A 25862-nucleotide genomic window follows, 5' to 3' on the forward strand; every position below is an offset into this window, starting at 1 on the left:
GGACCTCTGGAAGAGCAGCCATTTCTCTTAACCTGTGAGCCATCTCCCTAGCCCCTATAGCGTGCTCTTATAAAATAAAACAAAATAAAGTAAAATAAAATAAAATAAAATAAAATAAAGTAAAATAAAAATGGAGGCTGAAGAGATGGCTCGGTGGTGAATATCACTGGGCCTGGGTTTCATGTAAAGCTCCTACATGGTGACTCATAACTGGTGATTCACAACTGTCTATAATGCTGGTTTCAGGTGATCTCATGCCTTCTCCTGGACTCTGCAGGCACTAGGCATATACATAAAATAAAAATTAATTTACAAATTAAACATAAGGAAAAGCACACACGCAAATATATGGCAAGAAGATAATGAAATAGAATCAAGATTATGAAAAACTATCAAGCAAGAAAGACCATAAAAAGGAAGGTGACCCCCCTCCCAGATAACACTATGCTGCAATTTCCTTGAAGATTGACTTTTGTCATAATGGCAGAGAAGACATAGAGAAATGAATACCAGTTTGCTGAAGATGAATTTTGACTTATGAAGAAAAAGGAAGATGTCTTATAAGAAGTGTGTATGTAGTAGAGTTAATCAGTGTGACATTTCTATTCAAAAGCAGATAAAGTTGGCTCTATGTATGAAATGAGAAATGAATAAAAAACATAAATGTGATTGAGATTTGAAAAAAAAGTTATAAAGACAAAACTTGCAAGTCCCTGTAGTTTATCTTTTCTTATTTCAGAAATCTAATGTTATAGTTGAGGGAAAACTGAAATAAACCCTTTAGCGTATTTGCTCTTAGTTGACTTTAGAAGCAATTTTAAAGGTCACAGTTGAGCAATATATTACTAGTTTTTTACAGATGATACCTTGCATATGTGGATTATGCAGATCAATAGTTACCTAAACTTCCTTTTTAGGGATAGGAAGCCCACTTTTGCTGAAAGGACTAACTTCACACTTGGGTCTGCAAAGTTCAATAGTGCTCATATTTTGTTGTTATTTTTAGTGAATTTTTTCACATTACCCAAACAATATTTAATTAAAAATGGACACCCTGTGAGTAATTATGTAACACTGGCTTTTCTCTGGATCACATATTCTCCTATGGAGAAATGATTCTACACTCAACAGGACATTTACATTCTGAGAAAAATAAATCAAAACAGTCAATATTGAGAAGCTTTCATATTTGTATTTGTCATCTTTCTACCTTAACCTTTGGGTCAGATTTCTGTTAGTTGTTTAAGGAATGCCTGTTCCAGACTTGTAGTACAAGGTTGATTTGCGCTAAACTTATTCAATAGCTCTCCTGCCTTTTCAAGGCTGAAGACACCAAGATAATGGTAACTGAAAATTTAAAAAGATAAAAGGGGCATCTGGACTGGACTATGTGATCACATACATAATACCCACTAAGTTTCACATTCCATTTCAAAACAATGGAGAAGAGCCTTGACATCTTTAGCTTTCAATCTTTTCTTATCTCACCTCCCTTTTCCTTGTGCTTAAGGACAAAAGAAGCTTAAAACTTACAGTGAGTTAAGACAGATTTTCTTCCCAGGCACAAGAGACTGTCATTTTTCTTTCCTCAGCAACTTGTCGTCTAGTCACTGGGTGCCTTTCAAGTGATAAGGAAATGTACTTGGGTTCATTAACAATGTGTGGAACCAAAAACAAAAACTTTGTTGTGAAAAGGTATTAAAGGGAGGAAGATGGTTAATTCTTGGGAACACTCAAAAAGAAATGTATATTTTCAGTGCGCATTTTGATAGTTATTTTTCAAAGCTTATTTTTATTATTTTAAATTATGTGTATGTGTGTGTCTCTGGGAGTGTAGATCTCTGAGGATCTGGAGTTACAGGCAGTCATGAGTCACCTAACATGGGTGCTGGGAAATGAATTTGGATCCTTTCAAGAGTAGTAAGTTCACTTAACTAATGAGCCATTTCTCTAGGCCCTGATAACTAGTTATTCTTGATGACTGAATACCCCATAATCTAAATTTTCATTTAACCAATCATTTGTAGAGCAAGGCCTTTCTTGAATATAAGATTTTTAAATTTAAAATTACAAAGAATTTTATAAATCTCTCACATTCATGTCTATTTGTTTTGTGACCCAGCAAGATTAATGAAGAATATCTGTGGGAACAGATATTTGGAGCTACCTCTTGGAACCTGGTAGTATACAGCAGAGGTTACACAATTAAAGGTTGGTGATTCACCCTCTCTCAGAAATGGTATCAATAGCCAGTAGTTCAGAAGTAAAGCATAGGGCCTCATTAGGCACTTTCCCTTGACTGGTTGTTGATAGGGCGGGTTTTAGATAGTCCAGGTAATAGTAATTACAGTTTGTGTGAGCTAATGATTACAGTGGTTGCATTAAGTGTAGGGAATAGTATTTTGTAGCCCTTTACCCTATCTTTTGGCTCTTTTTCCAGCTCCACTTCCATAACATTCCCTGAGCTGTAGAGGGGGTGGTATAAGTGTACATCATGATTTTGATTTCTGCTTTTAATAAAAATGAATCTATTGTTTTACATTATTTCCCAAAGTCCTTGGAAATATGAGACCACATGATAAAGTCTCTTTTTACAAAAAAAAATGCTCTTCCTTTTTATATTTTCAGGATCCTTATACCATAATATTGTTTATTAATAGACATTTACAGGGTAAAAATCTTTCTTTTTATTTAAATTTCATAAGATTCATTAGTTTTTTACCAACTTTATGGCACAAAAGAATTTATCTATTTTTATTACAGATGAACTTTAGTAGCTAATTAATTTAGAATTTTGATTATAATAGTATTCTATCTGTTGTAAATAATTGAGGTCATTTAATTCTGAGCCAACAGACAAAACAGAGTTATAGCTGTTTCTAGGAGCTGGAAGCTGTCAAAGCAGTGATATACATAAATTGGAAACCTAAAAAATTTCCTTTTGATTGCCCAAGCAAAAAACACGAATGTGTTTTTTATGTTATGTTTTGGGGCAAAGAGAAAAGCAATTATAACTTGAATTATAATTGGTTCTTTTAATAGCTTTTGAGTCCAAGGCATTTTTGTACAACCTGCTTTGTAAAACAAATCGTATAAATTGAAAATATGGAAAAAAATTCTTAGAAGAAAAGTCTTAAAATGAATTGCTAACACAGCTGCCTTGGGAAAAAAATAGATGAAGTCCTTTATGATGAAAACAGTTGGCAATGCAGTGAAAGTATATGTAAGAAACAAAGAACTGCCTCAGTAAATATAATATTCAGTATAAGTATATTTTGTTTTTATAACTATCTTATTCTCATCTGATTAAAAAGATGACTACAAAAGCAATAATTATACAAATTTATTGATTTGCTGATCATATGTAAAATGTAATGTGTACAATAATAGTACAAAGAAAGGAAGGCACATATGCAGAAGAAAATGTATATACCATTGAAACTAGGATAGTGTTATTCTGAACTATATTGCCTTCTTAGTACAAGAAGATAATTGTAATCCCCATGGCCACTACAGGAAAATAACTAAAACGTATAATAAAGGAAGCAACAAGAAGATTTAAACATTATAAAAATATATTTAGGGCCTGGAAAAATGACTCAGCATTTATTGCACAATCATGAAGACTGAAGTTCATATCCCAGCACCCACATTAACAAGTCAGCCATCCAAAGTCCTGTTAATTCCAGATATTAGGGGAGGCAAGACAGCAGCATCAGGAAGGCTTGCTAACTCCTGCCTATCTAAAAAAACAAGAGCCTGAGGCACAGGGATGGACTGTGCCTCAGAGAGGTAAGGAAAGCACACATACACACACACACACACACACACACACACACACACACACACACACACACACCTTTCAAGAATACAAGTTTATTAAAAAGACAGGCAGGCAGGAATCAAAGAATAACAAAAAGGTCATTAGACATGGAAAAACAGAGCAAAATGATAAGTAGAAATGCTTCTTTGGAGCTTTGTGGTGGTTGCACAAGCCTTTAATCACAGCACTCGGGAGACAGAGGCAGGTGGATCTCAGTGAGTTTGAGGCCAGCCTGGTCTACAAGAGTTGAGTTCCAGGAGAGGCTCTAAAGCTACACAGAGAAACCCTGTCTCAAAAAACAAAAAAAAAAGGAATTCTTTTTTATTTATAATTAAATTATATAGAAATGGTTTAAATAACACAATAAAAAGACAAATGCTGACAGAGTACATACAATACATGATCTAACTGTATAATGATATCCATAATAAATACTGTTCTGATTAAAAGTATAAAAGGGCTGGGAAGGTGACTCATTGGGTGAAGGTACTTGCTGCCAAGCCTGACAAGTTGAATTTGATTTCCAGAACCAACTCCCACAACTTGTCTTCTGACATCCAAATGCATGCTGTGGCACATATGCACACACACACATGTACATATACAGAGACACATAAAAGAAATGAATTAACTAAAAAATAAAAACACATTAAAAGAATGGAAATGTACAACTTTTGTAATTAGTAAACTAAAGAAAGCTGATTGCCTATATATACTAATATCAACAGCTATAACAATCACAAACACATGCAGCAGAGTTCCAAAATACATGAAGCAAAATTTATAGAACTGAAAAGTTCAACAACATGTGGAAACTACTATAATCCACTTTAATAATTGAAATAATCAGCCAAAATCATATGAAAACCATTTTTGGGCACAGCAAAAATAAATAAATAAATAAATAAAAATAAGCCATTTGGGTAAATCTAGGGTTTTAGCTCACTGATAGAGCACTTGCCTAGAATGTACAAGGCTCCTGTGGTTCAATCTTCAGCATATCACAGAATAAGAAAAAGAATATCATAGAGTGCCTCTCCTATAGTCCTAGAAACTTCAGAGGCTTAGGTAGAGGGAATAATTTGAGCTCAGCCAAGGTTGGGGACCACAGGAAGAATTCATCTCTAAACAGACCAACAAAACTAGTATATAAACAAGCAAGGCATTTGGGGACAAAATGCAGTCTAGATATAAAGGCAATAACATCAGACTGAAGGTCTTACAACTTCTGATACTGAATCTCTAAAGGTGCCTTCAATCCTAGTCTACCCTTCAACTCTATTTCTACCAGGATCATCCTATAGCTCAATATAGGCTGGCCCCTAACTCAACCAACTTCCTGCCTCAATCTCCCTATGTGGGGCTTCCTGTGTGTGTCTCTGTATATGTACATTTGTGTGTGTGCATATGTGCCACAGCAAGCATTTGGATGTCAGAAGACAAGTTGTGGGAGTTGGTTCTGGAAATTGTATATACTGATATACATGACTAGTTTTCCATCATCTTGTTTTTCGTTACAGCTGAATAAAATTTCACTGAATGGTACTCCACATTTTTCTTTTTTATAATTTATTTAACTTTATTTTATGTGTTTTGGTGTAAAGGCATCAGATCCCCTGGAACTGGAGTTGAAAACAGTTGTGAGCTGACATATGGGTGCTGGGAATTGAACTCAGGACCTCTGGAAGAGCAGTCAGTGCTCTTAACCTCAGAGCCATCTCTCCAGCCCCATCTCCACATTTTTCTTATTCATTTATCTGCCAATGGACATCTAGCTGGTTCTATGTCTTCACTATTCTGAACAGTACAGCAATAAAAATAGATGTGCAGGTATGTGGTGTGTTGACCTTCATTATTATGTACCTGGAACCAAAGAAGTCAAACCTGAGGAGTAACCTCTTTATTAGTTAAATAGATATGGACTCATTTCCCAGGGTTAATGAAATAACATTTTTAGGGGCTGGAGACATGGCCTAGCATTAAGAACACTTGTTGCTCTTTCACAGGACCTGGGTTTGCTTCCTAGCACCCACATGGTAGTAGTTCATAACCATCCTTAACTCCAGTTCCATAAGATTTAGCATTGTCTTCTGACCTCCATTGATACCAGGCACACCATATGGTACATGTGCATACACACAGGCAAACATTCATATACATAAAGCATAAATGAATAAATCTTTAAAAAAGAAATACACTTTTCTAATATTCTTAAAAATAATATATAAAGGTGCTGGAGAAATGGCTCAGTGGTGGAGAGCACTTGCTGATGTTACAGAAGACCAGAGTTTGGTTCCCAGCACCCATGTCAGGTGGCTCATAACTGTCTGTAACATCAACTCCAGGAGAACCAATGCCTTTTTCTGCACCCACCCCACAAATAAATAAAAATAAAATAAATCTTTAAAAAGAAATATATAAAGACCTCTTGTTTCAGATCAACATGGAAGTATCTCAAAGCTTACCTGTACAATCATCAAACTTCTAAACCAACTCTAAATATAAGATGAACAATTCTCACTGACTGGAGCATTTTAGAAACTATTTAGGGGAAGACACTGGAATTCTACCTGTTTGTTTTCTAAATGAACACATAAAACAAACAAACTTAGTTATACTTCAAAATTTGCCAACAGGACTCATTATTTCACTAAAAGATAGTACCAAAAAGATAGTATTTTAGATTAATGTGTACGTCATTAAATTATTTCAACCTAATAAAAAGAAACCTGTACTGTCACTGTTTCTCTAATTTTGCTGTTCTTTGACCAGATTATATTTTTCTTGAAACAAGTTCTTACTGTTTAGCACAGACTAGATTTGAAGTCACCATCTTCTTTTCTCAGTCTCCTGAGTTCTTCAACTACAGGCATGCTACACTATGCCCAGATATGATTAGTTTTTGAAAAACATTTTGTTTATGATTGGTGAACATTTTACAACAATTAAAGTGATTACATTTATGACTGGTTTACCTTTTACAACAATGACATTTTCTGAATGTGTCAAGGATTGAGGGCGGCTTCGGAGTTTACTTTTCAAAGGTCTTGGCCGACGTGGTGATGAAGGTGACAAAGGAATCTCTGAAGATTGAACTTTGCTGTCTTTAGTGGCTCTAAGGCGTTCATAGAGCTCCTGCAGCTCTTTATTCTGCTGTGTTTGAAGATTGACCACCTCCTGAATATGTCTGAATAAAAGTTATGTGGAAAATATTTTAATAACTTTGGTGCCACAAAACCTAACTCAGAAACTTTGTAATGGTATAAATAAACTTGACAAAGCATTAATATTAAAAATGGTGGAATGCAGAGTATCTGCAGAGGAAAGAGTATTCAAGACTGGGTTTCTCTGTGTAGCTTTGGCTGTCCTGGAATTAGCTCTTCTCTGTAGATCAGAGATCAGACTGCCTCTGCCTCCCAAGCACTGGGATTAAAGGAGTGTGCTGCTGCAACCACCCAAACCAATTTTTCTTTTGACACAAGACTTCACTATGTATGCAATACTGGCTAGCCTGGAACTCACCAGGTTAGCCTCTACCACTCAAGAGCTGTAATTACAGGCATAAGCAGCCAAGCCTGACATCAAACACAATTCTAACAATTATCTATAAGCTTTAGGAATACTGACCTTTTAATCATATCACACAGAAATATCTCTGTGTATAAAAAGATAGGCATCATTTATATAATTTAACATGGAGTAAACTGAAATCTCTCAAGAAGGGATTAAATAAACTTGGATACACTCATACATTGGAATTGCATACACTGATTTTTTAAAGGTAGATTTCCACAGATATGAATATTACAGAAAATTTAAAGTAAAAAATATAGAATAACATGATCATTTTTTACTTAATTACTGTAAAGGACAAAAAAGGATATGAACAGAAAAAGAACCAACAAGATATATATCCTAAACAGTTCATAGTGAGTAATTCTGAGATGTGAGGTATAGTATGAGAAGTGCAAGGTGTCTTTTGGTTTGCTTTCTCAATTTGTTATTTGAATATTATCCTATGTATCACTTTTGAGATAGGTTCTCACTAGTAACTTTGCTGGCCTGAAACTCACTATGAGATCACACTGGCCTTGAATACACAGAGATTTGCCTGCTTCTGTCTTCTGAGGACTGGGATTACAAGTGTGTGGCACTAGGACTACCTTTAATTTTTAAACTTAACTTTTAAGATATAAATCCCACATCTATAGATTATTCAAATGAATTTAGGTAAAAATAAAAACCTCAGCTTATTATTATCAGTCTATAGTGTCTACCAATCCTCTGGAAAAAATACTATGGACAAACCATAATGACAAAAGAACACTAAAGGGCTGGAGATGTAGTCCAGGGGTAGTGAGACAGAAGAGAAGAATGGACATTTATTCCCTTAGCCACTGGGCAGGTTCTAAACACAATTAAAATCTGTTAAAGTAGCTATTACTAGTGTTAATGATAAATTAACATTTCTATTCTAAGCACTCCTTCTGACATTCATTTTCCTATTTAAAAAAAAAAAAGCCCAGTTACTAGGGGACTATGCAATTTGACTTCCTAACTAGTAGCTTTTGGACTCTTCCTTGCTGCTTTGAGTACAAAGACTGTCAGTCAGCCAGCTGGATCATTCTATGCTAGCAAAAGCAGTTTTGAACACTTTACAGATACCTTGAGAAAACTCCACAATGAACTCAGCTGATTGCTCTAGCTCCTAGAGGTGCAGCCATAACCAGGACTTTTCCAAACAGTGTGTACTCAGCCTTTTGCTATCAAAAGCCTTGCAGAACTGTAGAAGACTCTGCAAACATTTTCATCTCCCTGTTGCAAGGCCATAGGGGAATAATTTTTGATAGCCTACCAGAGAGACTGCTGTGGCTGTGGCTAAAGGGACAGTACTGTGAAAGTTATGCTGTGATTGGTTCAGATACTCCTCTGGCTTTATAAGCAGGTCCTGTGCTGTCTTCTCTGGTGTAAAAACATTAGGCCCAATATAAAGCTGCTTCTCCTGGGTGGTCTTGTTTTGCCTACATTCAGTAGTGTAGGCTGGGCTGGTAAACACAAAGAAAACAGCAGAGACAGCAGAGGCAATGAGAGATGATCAGTCTGTAGGCCTGAGCTATGAAACTGGCAATGCAGCTGGCTACTTGACAACTGAAGAAGAGAGAATTTGGTTGTCAGAGGCTGAGCTTTAAAAAGTTAGCAAGGTTCAACTGCTTGGCAGTTGAAGACAGCTCAATAGTTTGAGAGAGAGGCCAGGCAGGAACTAGTGGATGGTGGAAGTTGAAAGGAAAGAGAGCTGAGGCGGAAAAGGATTGAAAGCTATAAAAACCCAGAGAAAAGAAACTGCTGGTTCTGGTCACTGGAAGAATTCCAGAGAGCTGCCAAGACTTAATCATGGAGGATTTCAGAAATTCAACCCTGAGAGCTCTAATACTAGCCATTGCCAGGGGCTGAGGAATACTGATACCTAGGACTACCTATGCATTGTAATGCCAGCTGCTGCCAAGGACTAAACAATCCCAACTTCCTGCCCTTATGGAAGAACTCTAGCACTTTCAGAGCTAAGGGTCTTGCTACTAGGTCTACATCAGAGCTGTAACTGGCCTGGAACTTGCTATGTAGAAAGGCTGGTCTCAAACTCACAAAGATCCACCTGCTATTCACTAAATAGCAAGCTTGATTGTAGAAGGATTTTATATTTCCCTAAAGATGAACAATTTTCTTTGACTATATAAATTAGCTGTCTACTAATAAAAGGTAAGAATAGTTGTAAATTCTTACTTCAAGAGTCCTAAAGAACAAGGACTGAAAAGCATAAAGAAGTCAATACATCTTGCATGTTCCTGTAATACCAGCATGAAGGAGGCAGAAGCTGCGCTTTTACCACAAGTTTGTGACGTGGATTAGTTCCATATTATATTCCAGGACAGGCAGAACTACATAGTGAAACCCTGTCTCAAAAAACACCCCTCTGCTGGACAGTGGTGGTGCACGCCTTTAATCCCAGCACTCAGGAGGGAGAGGCAGGCAGATCTCTGTGAGTTCAAGGCCAGCCTGGTCTACAAAGCAAGTTCCAGGACAGCCAGGGCTGTTACAAAGAGAAACCCTGTCTCAAAACAAAACAAAACAAAACAAGTACCCCTCCAAGAAAAGAAAGAGCTGTAGAGATGACTTGAAGATAAAGAGTACTAGATACTCTTCCAGAGGACCTGGGTTCAATTCTCAGCACCCACACAACAGCTCACAACTGCGGGTTAACTCCAGTTCAAAGGGGATATCCAACAACTTCTACTAGCCTTCATAGGCACTGTAGGCCAAAACCCAAACACATAAAACAATTTTAAAAACTAAACTAAAATTATTTTATCATTCCATAAACATTTTACATTAGCATTTATTATAGTTTTTAATCACAGAAGTTTTACTCATTAAAATACCACCAATCCTCAGTTAGCTACTGAGCAAATATTAAGTTCTATAAACTCATAAAAATTAAATTTATTACAGAAAAGTGACATTCTTACTTTTCTCGTAATCTTTGAAGCTCCACTTTCAAGTCCTCATCCTCAATTTCTGATTCATCATCACTGCTCATTGGGGAAGATGGAGAATAGAAGAGTGAACTCTGTGTTTGAGCATAGGCTTGCTCTTCATGGAGTGGTAAATATCGATCACTCTTTGAACCAGTTTTTGTCACTGACTTTCCATTACCAGCAAGAGTGGCTGAAAATTCATTAGCATATGGCTGTTTCTCAGGAGTCAGCTTCTTTTCTTTATCTAACAGTTCAGACCCAGAATGCACACTAATTACTGTGGTTGAAGTTTCTTCCAAGTTCTTTTCTGTAGTCACTGAAGACACACTGGTCTCACAAGCTGTGCTGAAAGATAAGATGTCACCTTGTTCAGGGTCTCCTTTATCTTCTTTAAACGTTTCATAAAGAGTCCGTAACTTTTGTGAAGAAGCTGAAGCTTTAGGAGTGGGCATGGCAGGTTCCACTTCAATCAACTGAGACACTGCAGTTTCAGCAAAGGCTAGTGCTTGTTCACTAGACTGGACTGTTTTCTTGAATGGAGGTTTGTGTTCTTTTCCAAAAGACATCATGTTCACTGACTGCTGCTGAGGAACTGCGATCACCTGAGACATAAAAAAGGCAAACTTGTCTGGTTCTACCTAACCAAAGGGTAAACCTCATGAAGAAATCACTGTCAAAACACAGCACAGGCAAGTGGAAGGTGATTTCACATATATAATATGTGGTAATAGCAAAACTTATACTGCCCATAGCCAGTCTTTTAGTTGGGGCCCTTGGAGAGACTGGCTTCATGTTACTCAAATAAAATTCCACTGTGCAATTTGCTGAGATTCTAAAGAACATGAGATTAAATTGAGGCATTAGAGATAGCTCAGTAGTTAAGAATATTTGCTGCTCTTGCAGAAGATCTGAGTTTGGTTTCCTTCATCCACATGGTAACTTAACAACCATCTGTAACTTCAGCTCCCAGGGATCTGGTACCCTCTTCTGGCTTCTATGAGTACATCACAAGGGATATGCCCACACAAACACATACATATGAACTAAAATAATAAACAGGAAATTAAATCGATAGAAGTAATAACCCCAAAACTATTATCTATTTCTGTGCCTTTTGCAACTACTAACATCTTCATATTGTTTAGATTCACCTTTAATGATAGCTTTATAAGATGAAAAGATGTGACCAAGATAAAAAACTAGGTATGAAATGATTTACAGCTAAAGTAAGGATGATCTACAGATCAATTTCAACTTGTGTCACTTTTTTTATAGTGTTGGGGATACAACTCTGGGTCTCACAGATGACATGAAGCTCTATCTCTAGCCTGCTGTTTCCTTTCACTCAACAATAAAGAGTCAACCAAAGACACAAACCTGGAACCGACCCCGCTGAAATGATCCACTCATCGATTTACATCTACTCAAAGCCCTAGTATCAGCTGAGAACTCCCGTGTCAGCGGAGTGGGATCAAGAGCAATTGCTGATCTTTTATCTTCAGTTTCCACTGTAAAGTTTGTCAATTATAAGCAAAAAAGAGAAAAAAATCATTTTTAAGACTAATTTGTTTACATTACCAAAAATGAAGAAAAGCAGAAAAAGCTTAACCCTTGCTAGATAATTAAAAAGTGTTAATGTATAAGCAACATTGTTTAAGTCCCTGACTCTAAATCAGACATTGCAATACTTAGTATCTATGTGAGATGAATAACTGAAAAACCAAATTAGTTGCAAAAGGAAAAAATAAAATGGTAACAACATTAATGGGATATTTAACATACGTGAGCTACATGGAAAACATGGCAAGATTCAAATATGAACGACAAAAAAAAAGTAGATGAAAAATGATGTTACCTAGTCTATTTCCCTGACTGTAAGCACACTACCTTGACGGACTTTTGATCTCTTGAAAAAGCTGGTTGACTGCCGTAGCCTGTATGCCCAGCTTTTTAATTTTCGAGTCCAGGATTTCCTGCTAATGGGATTTTTGAGACTAGGACAAGTAAAGCTTAGGCCAAAATATCCACCTCCTGTCTGCAGATGAATGGTTCCATCGCTTGACACAGCAGCAGGATAGGCCTCTGGATCCCCTGGAAGTGAAGCATCTGGGGACATCTCCTAATGGAGACAAAACCAAAGAAAAACAAAGTGGTAATAATTTAAGTAAGGTGAGTAAACTTTTTTTCTAAACTGGAGTGTCTTATGTGGATTTTAATAATTAACAAAAAGGATTACACTATGCACTGTTTCAGTCACAGTACCATATCAGACTGAAATTGAAGCCTTGACATTTCTTTGGAAATATTATGTCTTCAGATGAAATAAAAGAGAATATTAATTTTCCAGGCCAAAATATTTGTTATCATCACATCAAATTTAAAAACTACAATTTAAAATAAGTTATTTCTTTTATATGTATCAAATGACTAAAAATACTAGTTTTTGGTTCATCAGATACAAGGTATCATGTAACTCAGGCTGTCCTTGAACTCCAGCTCCTATTGTCTTTATCTCCCAAGGGATAGGATTTTGGGTATAGTACCATTCCTGGCTATAAATGATATTAAATGAAATGTTAGTTTGTTCTCCTATTATTTAAGAGATAAAGATGCTTGATATATAATACAATAGAAAAACAAGATAGTAAAGTTGCTCAAGTAACAAAGAAATATGAGGAAATCAAGTTTCTTGGTTTATATAACCACCTAGAAATTTACAAAGAAATGAAAAATTACTATGAATTCATGGTCTAAGGATTTTTAATATCAGACCATGTTTGCTATAAATCCATCATCTTCTTGTCCTCCTACCCTCCCCATATACCCATGATTATTTGCTGTGTTTAAATGAGTGCTTTAAAAATAAATCATCCATAGTAATTAATAAAAAAAAACTTAGTGCATAGAATCACGGATACTTTTGGACATAAGAATGGTTGGTCGTTAATGCCCAGTGGTGGTGGTGCACGCCTTTAGTACCAACATTCTAGAGGCAGAGGCAGGTGGATATATGCGTGTTTGAAGCCAGTATGGTCTACAGAGTGAGCTCCAGGACAGCCAGGACTACACAGAGACAATAAGCTTTATTAATACTTAGAACAGATCAGGAGTTATCAAAAGGGAAACTTTTAGTAAGAGATGTTTGGTTGACAGAGGGCTTGCCTAGCAAGCACAAAGTCCTAGGTTTGATTCCCAGAAACACATGAAGAATTCATGTGCATATACCCATAATCATAGCACTCAGAAGGTGTAGGCAGGAGTATTAGGTGGAGGCAAATCATCCTTGGTTATGTAGGAAGTTTGAGGCCAGCCTAGGATACATGAGAAGTTACCTTTTTTTAAAAAAAAAAAAAAGTGAAATTTGATCAATCAGGAAGCAAATTTCCAAAGTCTGATTTTGAGATAGCAATATTATTTGAATTAGGAGAGGAAAAAAACTTGTAAAAATATTGCATTTCAGAAAGTGCTACACTGGTCCCATTGAAATTATGATTGAAATGTATTCATATGTAGTGAATAGAACAAGATGGCATATTTACTATATATTTTAGTTTCCCTGATCGAGTGAAATACTTAGACACAACAACAACAGAAATCCAGACATAGACATAAGAATTTATGACTGAAGGAAGAAAAGGCAGACTGTACTATATATATGAACTGTCTCAAAAGACTACACACTAAGTGGTAGATATGAGTGCAACAGAGAAACCTGGCCAACCTAAAGGATGCTTATAAAATTACACCCAATCTTTCTCCTATCTGTCTTTTCACTGTATTATATTTTTAAACATCTTTCTACTTAACTGGCCTTCTTTTGATTCTTTGAACAAATTTCTATCTACAAATGCCACTACTATATATGTCTTTCCATGATCACTCAAAATGGGTAATCTTTTAATTTATCATAGCCCTTTAATTATGTTGACAGATTGTTAAATACTAGAATGTGAACTTAATAAAAAGAGGTTTTTGACTTACTGCTCAATAGGCAATTTTTGAATGGAAGAGCATACTGCTTGAGGTACCAAAGAATGAACAGCAATTCCACATCCCTTCCCTCTCCACACCAAGCAAAAAAAAAAAAAAAAACAAAACATCAGAACACCTGCTCCCAAAATAAGAATACAAAGAAGAAATAGATTTTGGCCAAGAGAAAACCCAGTGAGGACCACAGACAACATCTAACAGCCCAGCTGTCTTTATCAACTAGGTATGACTGCTACCCTCCAGGCTGCATTAAAAACAAGTTCAAATGTACACCACAAAAGAGTAGGTTTATCCAGGCAGTGGACACACCTTTAGTGCCAGCACTTGGGAGGCAGATGCAGGTGGATCTCAGTAAGTTCGAGGCCAGCCTGGTCTACTAAGCCTGATTCCAAGATAGGCTCCAAAGTTATACAGAGAAATCCTGTCTCAAAAAACCAAAAACATAAAACAAAAAAAAAAGTATGTCTAATGTTTTTCTCACAATTTAAAGAAAGCTTCGGTAACTAAAAATAGCACACATGGACAGATGGACACAATCTTGAGAGAAATTGAAAAAAACTGAACACAGAAGTAAGAATTAGCAAAACTTGGAGAAACTAACACTGAAAGAAATTACTAAACTCAGTGCTGAAGAGAGGGCTCACTGGTTAAGGGCAACCAGGTATGGGTCCCAGCACCAACCTGGTGGCTCACAGCTATCTGTAACTCTGGTTTTAGGGGGTCAGACACCTCTTTTGACCTCAGTGGCTCCTGTACACATGTGGTACATATACATACATATCAGACATACATACATATATACACATAAAATTAAATATAAATATTTAAAAACATAGAATGGGCCAGGTAGTGTTGGTGCACGCCTTTAATCCCAGCATTTGGGAGGCAGAGGCAGGTGAATCTCAGTGAGTTTGAGGCCAGCCTGGTCTACAAAGTGAGTTCCAGGACAGCTAGGACTGTTACACAGAGAAACCCTGTCTCAAAATCAAAACAAAAAAAGAAAAAAGAAAGGAAGGAAGAATGGATTACAGTTATTAGAAATTCAAAAATGCAATCCTTGATGCAAAAATGACTAAGTAGGACAATATAATCATCTTTAAAATAGAGAAATTATCTCATTATAAAAAGCAAAAGGAAAAAGGGAGGAAAGCATGACATGAAACGTTAACATATAAGAAAATAGAAAATGAACAAATAAAATTATTGTTATTTGGGGGCTGGAGAGATGCTCAGAAGTTAAGAGCACTGGCAACTCTTCCAGAGGTCCTGAGTTCAATTCCCACATGATGGCTCACAACCATCTATAATGAGATCTGGTTCCCTCTTCTGGTCTGCAGGCAGAATACTGTATACATAATAAATAAATTTTATATATAGAAAACCCAAAGCTGGGCATTGCTGTACACACTTTTAATACCAGCTATCAGGAGACATAGACAGGCGAATCTCTGTGAGTTTGAGGCCAGCCTGGTCTATATAATGAGACCCCATCTCAATGAAAAAAAAAGAGAAAATTCAGGGTTAGGAAGATGGCTCAGTGTGTAAATCACTTGTTATGAAAGCATGCGGAACTGAGTTCAGATCCTCAGAGGAAAATGTCTAGCTACATCAATCAATCAAAGATCCTACCACAACTGAATATGGTGAAGAATGGTGAAGAATGATTAAGGATACCTACTGTCAACCTCTATCCTCCATGTGCACTTATATATGCAAACACACACAATGACATACTCACAAACACATCCATAAAAAGAAAAAGAAAATCCAGCAGACTCTACCAAAAGTTATTAGAGGCAATAAATATACTCAACAAAATTCAAGAACACAATCATAACACATGAAAGTCAGTTGTAGCTAGAAGTGGCTCACATCTACAATCTCAGCACTACGAAGGTTGAGAAAGGAAGACTGCCATGAGTTTGAAGCCAGATTAACACGGACGACAGAGGGGATGCCTTGTCTGAAAAAAAATTAGTTGCATTTCTATTTGCTAAACAATGATGACTCTAAAGAGAAATTTGTTATGGTTTGAATGTCCTCATCAAAATCATGTTAAAATTTAATTCCCAGTGTGAGGCTTTGAGAGGCAGAAACAGGCAGAACCTTTAAGAGGTAACAGAGTTATAAGGGGTCCATTCTATTGAGTGGCAAGGTAATGAGTTCCATGCCAGCTTTAAGCTACATAATGAAACAGAGTCTTAAAAAGAAAAACACAAAATTACTAAATCAATAGAGAAACAAATACATGTATTATTTACAATTATTTACAACCTATTAGTGATAATGACCAAAGAAATTACAATAAGAAACTTGTTTAGGAAGTGTTAACTTGTTTAGATTTACTATTCTTCTGAAATGCTTTTGTTTATACATGTTAATTCTATAGCTTAAAATAGTTTACAAAAATTTAAAAGTGCAAAACAGCATATACAATAAAGGAATATATGTAGATAAATATTACTAGTATCTATGTCTATAAAAGCATAATATATATGCAGAATTATGTTGGTACAACTATTCATACATTAGCTAAAATCATATCTGGAAATGCTAACAACTATATTTATAGATTTGGAATGTGATATATTTTATTTTGCACACAAGTATATATTATTTGTGTAGCATGATGACAAAAACTACACTAGTAAACATTTAGAAAGATAGTCAGGACATATGGTAAAATGAAAAATTTCATTTTTCTGACCAATGTGTTTATAGCACAATATTAATTTGGCAAACATATGCAATATGCATGTAAATAGATGTATGTAGGCTTAAGAAAAGTCAAGAAGGACAAGCAGCAAAATTACTAGTGGTTATCTCTGTGACTGAACAAGTAGAAAAGGGAAATGGGGCTAGGGTTATGGCTCAGTGGTATAGTACTTGCATGGTACGTATTTGATCCCTGAACTTAATAGCCAATACTGAAAAATAAAAAGACATGAAAAGAATAAAAAGAGGGATATTAAAGTTCCTACATTATATAAGGGAGAAATCTCAATAAGGATCTAAAATCCAAAATCTGAAACTTTTTGAGTCTCAATATGATCCCACTAGTAGTGGAAAATTCCACATGTGACCAACCTCATCTAATAAGTTACAATTAAAATGAAAGTGCATGAATAATACTATATAAAATTGTCTATAGTTTCTGTGTATAAATATATAAGAAACATAAATGAATTCTGTATTTAGACTTGGGTACCCGCCCAAGATACCCCATTTGTTATTTACAAGTCTTCCAAAATTCAGAAACACCTGAAAACTTTAGTCACGTTGGTGTCACACACCTTTAATCCCAGCACTCGGGAGGCAGAGACAGGCGGATCTCTGAGTTCGAGGCCAGCCTGGTCTCCAGAGTGAGTGCCAGGATAGGCTCCAAAGCTACACAGAGAAACGCTGTCTCAAAAAAATAACAACAATAAAAATACAAAAAAAAAAAACCTGGAAAATTTGTAATCTTTCCATCTCAATCCTTCTTGAGAGAACGTTTTCTTCTTGATCTACCTCTACTTTTTAAAATTTATTTTTATCTTATTTTTCTAATTAAATTTATTCTTTGATACTTTTATACACATTTGTAGTGAATTCTGATTGCTACACCCCACTTTCTTTCTCATTTCCCTCTAATCCCTATCAGTTCCTCTCCTCCCAACAAGTTCCTTTCCCACATTCATGTCTTTACATTTATTTTGTGATCCACTGAGTTTAACCAGAACCATCTGTGTGACTGTATGTTTGGGACTTTCTGTTGGAGCTTGGTGGGTTCACAACTGAAGACAATGACTTTCTTTCCTAGAATTTATCAGTAACCAATAGATCAGCAAGAAATGGCCAGGATCAATTAGCCCCTCTGATATTTTATTTGTTGTTTTGCAATAAGGTGTCATGTAGTCCAGGCTTGCCTCAAACTCAGTATGTAGTTGAAAATGACTTTGGATTTTTGATCCTACCACCACCTCCTTAGTGCTAGGATTACGGTATGGGTTACCAGGCTTACTTAATTAAATATTGTACTGTTTAAGTTACTGGGGCAAGCACTCTATCACTGGGCTATATTTCTGGTCCTGGCTGCTCTTCCAGAGGCCCTGAGTTCAATTCCCAGCAACCACCTGGTAGTTCACAACCATCCATAATGAGATTTGGTGCCCTCTTCTGGCCTGCAGGGACACATGCAGGCAGGACACTATACATAATAAATGAAAAAAATTGAAGCTGAAAACAAAAAAAAAGAAAAAAATCATGGGATTATGGATGATTTTTGCTTTTAAATAAGTTAAACTCATCTAATTAATACTATATAATTGTTATAAGGGAATAGGCAACAGTTTTCTCTTTTTAAATTTTTCTTGTTTTGTTTTTGCAGTTTCCTCTTGAGTTAAAAAATTATGTTACTCTTATCCACAAAATAATCTATACTTATACACAGTGTTTGCAAATTTCAAGCTAACTCACCACAAGGCTCTCTTAAATAGACTCAAGACAGAGCTGCCATTTCTAAGAAGTTCTAAGTAGCTGCAGCCTAAGTCACAGTCTTAAATACTAGTTACTTTGGAACCTTTTAGGAGAGAAGGCATTTAAAAAAATCATAAGCAAAGAATAAGAATTAGAAATATACTTACATGTAAACATAACTCGCTGGGTATAGAAGTTATCACATTCAAGTCTCTTTTGAACACTGATACATTAGCAGGCTGACTTGCAGCCACTTTGGACAGAATCTTAGAGCCTGTCTGTTGGAAATTTGGGGATTGTGCAGGGCTTTCTTGAATTCCACAGTGACCTATGGCTGTGACTTCTGGCATTGGGTAGGATAGTATATCTTCAGCAGAGGAAGAAAATGGAGAGTCTATGCTTTGAGTATCCTTCTGACTCTCCTGGTAGATGCTAGAAATGCTGTGCTCCTGATAGAGCAGATTTCTTAATTTTTCATCCAGTGTTTTAATTCGGTTGTCTGCAAACTCCATTTTTGGAGGTCGTTCCCCATCTGATTCCAGGACAGTAGCAGGTGGAAGTGTAGCTGGTTCAAAGCCAGGAGTCTGAGTGGCAACAGCTGTCTTAGGAGAACTTGTGTCAGTGTTCACTATGTTTTCTCCTTGGGAAATGAACTCTGCATCTATACTTGGTTGCTGTACTGATAAGGATTGAGGCTTTTGATGAGAAGATACAAATACTGAAGTTAGAACAGCATTATCACCAATCTGAACCGATTCACCAGGATGGGCCATAAGCACATCAGCCAGAACAGCAGCTTGCTTACATGGATGTGTAGGTATGAACATGCCTGCTTGCCCGGTGAGTACCTCACATTCAACTGGAACTGGACACACCGAAGTAGCAGAATAATTGGAATTATCAGTAGCTGGTGCCATTATCTGTCCATCATCTCCCACTTGATAGAGAATAGTTGGCTGCTCAGTTTCTACACTAGCACGTTCAGAAATCTTACCATCAATTACATCCTTGTGTTCTGATTGGGAGGCGAAAAGGACATGTTGGACTGGGTTATTCTCTATAGTGAACAGTGTGCCATGTGCTATTTCCTGATTACTTGTGTTTCTTGCACCTGGAACAATAACAAAAGAATAGCTAAGTTATGATGAGTACAAAGTACAAACACAAACTCAAAAGGACAAGAAAACCAAGGGACAAATGAGAACCTATTTAAGACCTAAAACACCCCAGAATTCAACAGTCAAGAAGAAATGACTTCTTGGTACTTTTCGCAAATATTGAATACAATGACCCATTATATTCCAATATGCTCATGAAAATTGTCATAAGCATAAAATATTCATGAAAGCAAATTAATGATACATCATCCAAGTCTACAGAAAGCTGACAGACAATAAAGCTTACTAGGACATGGATGTAACCCAGGAACCATAGTCACAGAAGGCTGAAAGGAAGGAGGAGACTGCGCCTCACGATATTTTATTGTTTGGTTGATACAAAACCGCCACCGACCAACTGGGGATGACTGAGGAGCAGATTCATCTGTAGAAAGAATTGTCAACAAATTATACACTAAGCAACTGTCAGTGTGCTCATATTAAACAAAAAAATCAAGTTAAGAATTAGCTTGTGTTGCATTTCCACTTCCAACAATATGAGGATAATTATAAACCATAAGAGTAACATCCCAATCTTGACAAATAGTCTACATAACCAAATATAAGGGTAGGTATTAATAGTAACCAGAAGCAAAGCATTTTATTTAAATAACTGGGTCATAGTTTCTCCATATAAATCTACAGCTGTTGTTCTGCAACCTAATTATGGCTGTGCCTAAGTGGTATCATGGTGGTATACATTGATACAAGCATTAAAATTTAAAGAACTACACACCAGAAAAAAGATAAGTAAATCTAGCTTATGGCAATATAAAAGTAAGGTAAGACAAATCCCTACATCTGTAACTTTCTCAAGTAATTTTCTTTGGAACTTTACCTTACGTTGTCAGTCAGAAACTTGTTCAGATTTCTGCTAACCAACAAAGTAAGATACAGATGTACTCTGGCATCCTAATACAGTTGAACTAAAATTTCAGGATAATGGTATCTGCTTCCATTATTCCCACACCACCTTTTGCTTCTTCATGTTGTGTTAATTCCTTCAGAGGCCTTCATGATGCTATGGTTCTTCTCCCCCTCCCAGACACTCTTAATATACCCATGACCAGGGCTAAGAAGAATGAAGAGATAAAGTTGTCAGAAAATAAAACAGAAGAAGCCCGATTTTAGTTTCTGGAAGTTTATGTGGTATCTGATTTACAAAGTTACCAGTGACTAGAGCTGGTAGAAGTATTATCATCAGTGAAACAGTCAAGTTCTGAATGACTATTAAAATCTGAGGCAAACTTAGATCACAGTGATTTAGTTGAAATACTTAGTCCATCTCATGTCAAAGTAAACAAATTAGCAGTTAAGATTCAAGCAGGCTATCAAAGTCATCAGCACTGTGACTGCCTTTTCTGGTAACATACCATGTAATAACTCAGAAGTAAATTACTCAGATAAAGAATCAATATTCTAAAAAAATCTATAGCCTATTAATTTCTTTCAAGTGTATTAACCAATTTGTTGGTTAATATCTTTATCTATGAAAGTATATCAAGATTCCAAAATGCCTTGTTTCAAAAGCCAAATGGTAAATTTTATTAAATATACTTACTGCTGGTTTGAGTGGATGCAGAATTTATCAGTACTTGTTCAGATGATCCTGTCTGAAATTAAAATGAACAGGTAAATGATGATGTTCCTGACAAAGTCCCCAAATGATCTTCTTACTAAAAAGTGCTCTTACCTGGTTACTGGTGGATTCCAAAGCAATAGAGTCAACACCAATAGATTTTTCTGTAGCTGAGTGGATATGAAGGATCTCCTGGGCTTGACCAACGATAGCCCTCAATTCCTCTACAAATTTTTCTTTCTCATTTTCTAGCACAAAATTATCTTCAACCTGCCATCAAGTAAAAGCCAATGTATTCATGAGAATACATTTATTTTCTTTAAATTATGATATTTAATGGTGAATTCCATAGGAAAACAACAAAATAAGTATGTGCCACAAAGTAATTAAGATCAGTTATAAAATGTTTCATAATGCGGCAGGCATTGGTGGCCCAAACCTTTAATCCCAGCACTGCGAGGCAGAGGCACATGGATCTCTGTGAGTTCGAGGCTAGCCTGGTCTCCAGAGTGAGTGCCAGGATAGGCTCCAAAGCTACACAGAGAAGCCCTGTCTCGAAACCACCCCCCCCCCAAAAAAAAAACCAAAAAAAATGTTTCATCATACATTCTGAGATGACTGATATTTGTCAGAAAAAGATACTATACTTTGAAATATCTTGGATTTTATAAATTGGCTATAATTTCAATGGAACAATGTGCAGAGAATGAGAGACCTTGGGATACTCAGTCCTAAATGTCTACATCAAGCCCCTCCCATCAGAGCTCAAGAAGCAGAAGAAGCAGAAAAATAAGACCCATAAGAGATTGATGGCACCAAGGAAACATGTTTTCCAGATACAATAGGACTGATACACATATGAACTAACAGAGATGGTGGCAGCATGCACAGGGCCTGTACAGGTCCAACACAGATGGGGTTGAAGCACTGAGAGGGCGAAGTGAACACAAGCCCACATCACAAACTAAGAAGCTATTTCCAGTTGACATCCACTTACAAAGGAAAGATTCATTTTCTCCAACAGAGAAGACTGGGTATATAAACCACACTGAAGGGTAGGCCCCACACTCAGCAGTAAATAACACAAAATGAACACAATGGTGTTTTATAGATATTTTTGTCTCACATTGCTTTGTTTGGACATTTTTTGTTTTGTTTTTGAGACAGGCTCTTTTTACATAATGCTAGCTATTCTAGAATTCACTATGAAAATCAGACTGACCTCGAACTTGCAGAGATCAGTCTGCTTCTGCTTCCAAGTGCTAGGATTAAAGACATGAAAAAACCATTTCCTAAGCCTAACCATTGAAAACTATTAAAAAATTAAATGTGGGTCTGGTTAAATGACTCAGTTGACAAAGTGTCTGATGTATAAGAATGGGAACCTAGGTTTGACTCTCTAGCATCTATATAAAAAGCCAGGTATGCATCTGTAATCCCAGTGCTGGGGATGGGGTTAGGAGTGATGGAGACAGGAAGATTTCTAAAACTCACTGCTAGCCAGTCTAGCAGAATCAATGAGCTCCAGATTCAGTAAGAGACCATGTCTCAAAAAATAAGGTAGATTGCTCAGTGGTTAAAAGTGCTTGCTAATGCCGGGCAGGGTGGTGCACAGCAGAGGCAGAGGTAGGCACATCTCTGTGAGTTGAAGGCCAGCCTGATCTACAGAGCTAGTTCCAGGACAGCCAAGGCTACACAGAGAAACCATATCTCGAAAAACCAAAACAACAAAAGAAAAGAAAAAAAAAAAGAGTGCTTGTTAAGCAACCATGAGAACCTGAGTTCAGATCCCAGTGTCCATATAATGAACATGGTATGACCTCACATAAGCCTGTAACCCCAGTAATGTGGGTAGACAGGAAGATTTCTGGGGCTTGCTTGATGCCAGTCAACCTGAACACAAGCATCTGAATTAGGAAGAGACTGTCTAAAAAGAGTAAGTCAGGGAATGACAAACGAGGCTAGTCCTCTACCAGCCCCTACAGGTGTGGGTATGAATGCATGTACCAGAATACACAATTGCACATACATAACACATGCAAACACCACACTCACACATATCATAAAGAAATAAAGTAGAGAGTGGTTGAGGAGGCGACCCAGTGTCCTCTATACTTCACGCCGATACCCACACAAACATGTACATATACCACACACAACAACACACTCACACATTAAAGAAAAAACTAAATGTACTGAAAAACATAACTTGAATACTTTTGTGCTGAATGTTAGATACATTAAAATTACCTAGGTGGCTTGATTCTGATTTAATCAGGGGCCTATGCAATGAGATTATCATTGAAAGCTTATAATATTATTTTAATATACAGCCAGAGATTAAAACACTGATCTAAAAAACAATCAAAAATCCCCCAAAACCTCATCTTTTCTCAAATAATTACAGTAAAACAAGAGGAAATGCAGTAACTTATCCCTGATAATCATGTTTTCTCTGAGCAAATTAAAAAAAAACTACACCATTGTATCAAGAGATGGACATAAATGAATGAATGGAGAGAAAACAGAGAGGGAAAAAGAAAGTGGGTGAGAGAAAGGAGAAAAAGGAGAGAGAATGAATACAATAAGGGAAAAATAATTCTGTCTTACTATACTTACCATATAGTCTGCAATATCCTCAGGTGCATCTCCATCAACATCAAACTTGAAAGTGACCATCTTGTTGTTGTGTGTTTCCAGCTGACACTCCACCATGTTGTCTCCAGAGACTGATACCTAAGTACAAACATTTAACCAGTTTAACAGAAGCTGTCTTGGCTGGGGATGGAAAACAGTTGGTAGAGTGCTTGCCTAGCATGCACGAAGCCCTGAATTCCATCCCCAGCACCATATAAACTAATCATGGTGGTTTACATCTCTAATCTCAGTACTTGGGAAGTAAAGGCAGGAGGATCAGAAATTCAAGGTTGTCTTTCACTATATTTTAAGTCTGAAGCACGTCTAGGCTATTATCAGACTGTCTAAAAACAATAAAAATGAAAAAAACACAACATTTTACAGGGAGTAACTAGATGAGCTCACATACAACATATTCAGCAACAGTTACAGAACGAACCTAAAGGAAGAATGGGAAAAAGGATGATTAAATTATATCTCTGTACAAGGGACTATATTGCACATATTTAAAATATATTATTAAAATTATTTACTGGTATCAGAAACATGTACATAATATATTAAACTTTCAAAAAGAAAGAATATAAAACTGTACAAGTTCTATAAATCCATCCGAAACATATCATATTGGTAAGAGATACTGGCTTTAAATTTTGATCTCACTTCAGATCTGACTCTAGCATTTGGTGCCTGAATGATTTTAGGCAAATTACTTCTCTGGTATGAGCATCTGTATTTGTAAAGATGGGTATACTCTTCATCATATAGGCCTTTTGGAAGGTCATGATGAAAATAAGCACATAATATTTGGGACACCCACCACAAATAATTCAATATATTTTGCTAATATTAATATTTTGCTAATATTACTCACTCTATTACAATGCTAAAATGTGAAACATTGCACATACACATAGAAAAAAAATGAAAACAAACTAAAAAGAAGGGATAAGTTCTGATTCATGATTATAGGGATTTTATGTTCATCCTTTTATTTATCCTACAATCTACAAGTTTAATTAACTACAATGTAATATTCTCATCAGAAATTTTGAATGAAGGAGAGGTTAGTTTACAGAAGGATTCACAACATTCTGCATTGACTTACACAGCACTCCTCCCTGAGTCTCCAAGACTTCTTCACAAACTGTAATACAACCATACATACACACTGACCTGAAGGACAATAAGTTGAAATTTAGTCCCCTTCTCTGGCCGAGGACAGGAGGCTCTTCTCTGTTTGATCCGATCCTGTTTGCCATTTCCACTTGGGTTATCAGGGTTATTGGTGTTTTCTTTTATAGCCGTCATATCTTGATTCAAGCTAGTGATTTAAAAAAAGGTAACTCATTCCAATCCTGATCATAAAAATCTAAAGATCATAAAATTGTAAGTTTAAGGAAAATCAACCAATATAAAAGTTATGATTGTATAACTCTGAATATAGTTAATACCACTGAATTATACAAGATTAATGGGGTGAAGCTGTTTTTGAAAGTTATAAAAAGTGAGATATCATATATACATGTCACACATTTTTATCACAGGAGTAAGAATAAAAGAAAGACACTGGCAGTCATAGGCCATTATGAAACCTTTTATTAAGGGGTGTTCTTTTTTTTATTTAGGGGATATTTTTTTGAGACAGGGTTTCTCTGTGGCTTTGGAGGCTGTCCTGGCACTCGCTC

General features: G+C 36.3%; 1 protein-coding gene across 3 annotated transcripts in view; it reads right to left on the reverse strand.

Annotated features, from left to right (window-relative positions):
- The window catches only part of Wnk3 (WNK lysine deficient protein kinase 3), a 96800-nt gene that overhangs the window by 14954 nt on the left and 55984 nt on the right, over positions 1-25862 (reverse strand). For 2 of the 3 annotated variants that reach the window (XM_035450233.1, XM_035450231.1), the window contains 10 exons: positions 25351-25498; positions 24157-24273; positions 21652-21807; positions 21520-21571; positions 20206-20343; positions 18969-19912; positions 12382-12472; positions 11731-11861; positions 10345-10955; positions 6799-7010 (listed from right to left, as the gene is read on the reverse strand). In XM_035450233.1, coding sequence (XP_035306124.1) covers positions 6799-7010; positions 10345-10955; positions 11731-11861; positions 12382-12472; positions 18969-19912; positions 20206-20343; positions 21520-21571; positions 21652-21807; positions 24157-24273; positions 25351-25498 — 2600 coding nt within the window. Of the gene's footprint in view, positions 1-6798; positions 7011-10344; positions 10956-11730; positions 11862-12240; positions 12473-18968; positions 19913-20205; positions 20344-21519; positions 21572-21651; positions 21808-24156; positions 24274-25350; positions 25499-25862 lie in introns of all 3 variants that reach the window. The other variant, XM_035450232.1, reaches the window with a different exon arrangement.

The sequence above is a fragment of the Cricetulus griseus genome, chromosome X, assembly GCF_003668045.3.
Source record: "Cricetulus griseus strain 17A/GY chromosome X, alternate assembly CriGri-PICRH-1.0, whole genome shotgun sequence".
Lineage (NCBI taxonomy): Eukaryota > Metazoa > Chordata > Mammalia > Rodentia > Cricetidae > Cricetulus > Cricetulus griseus.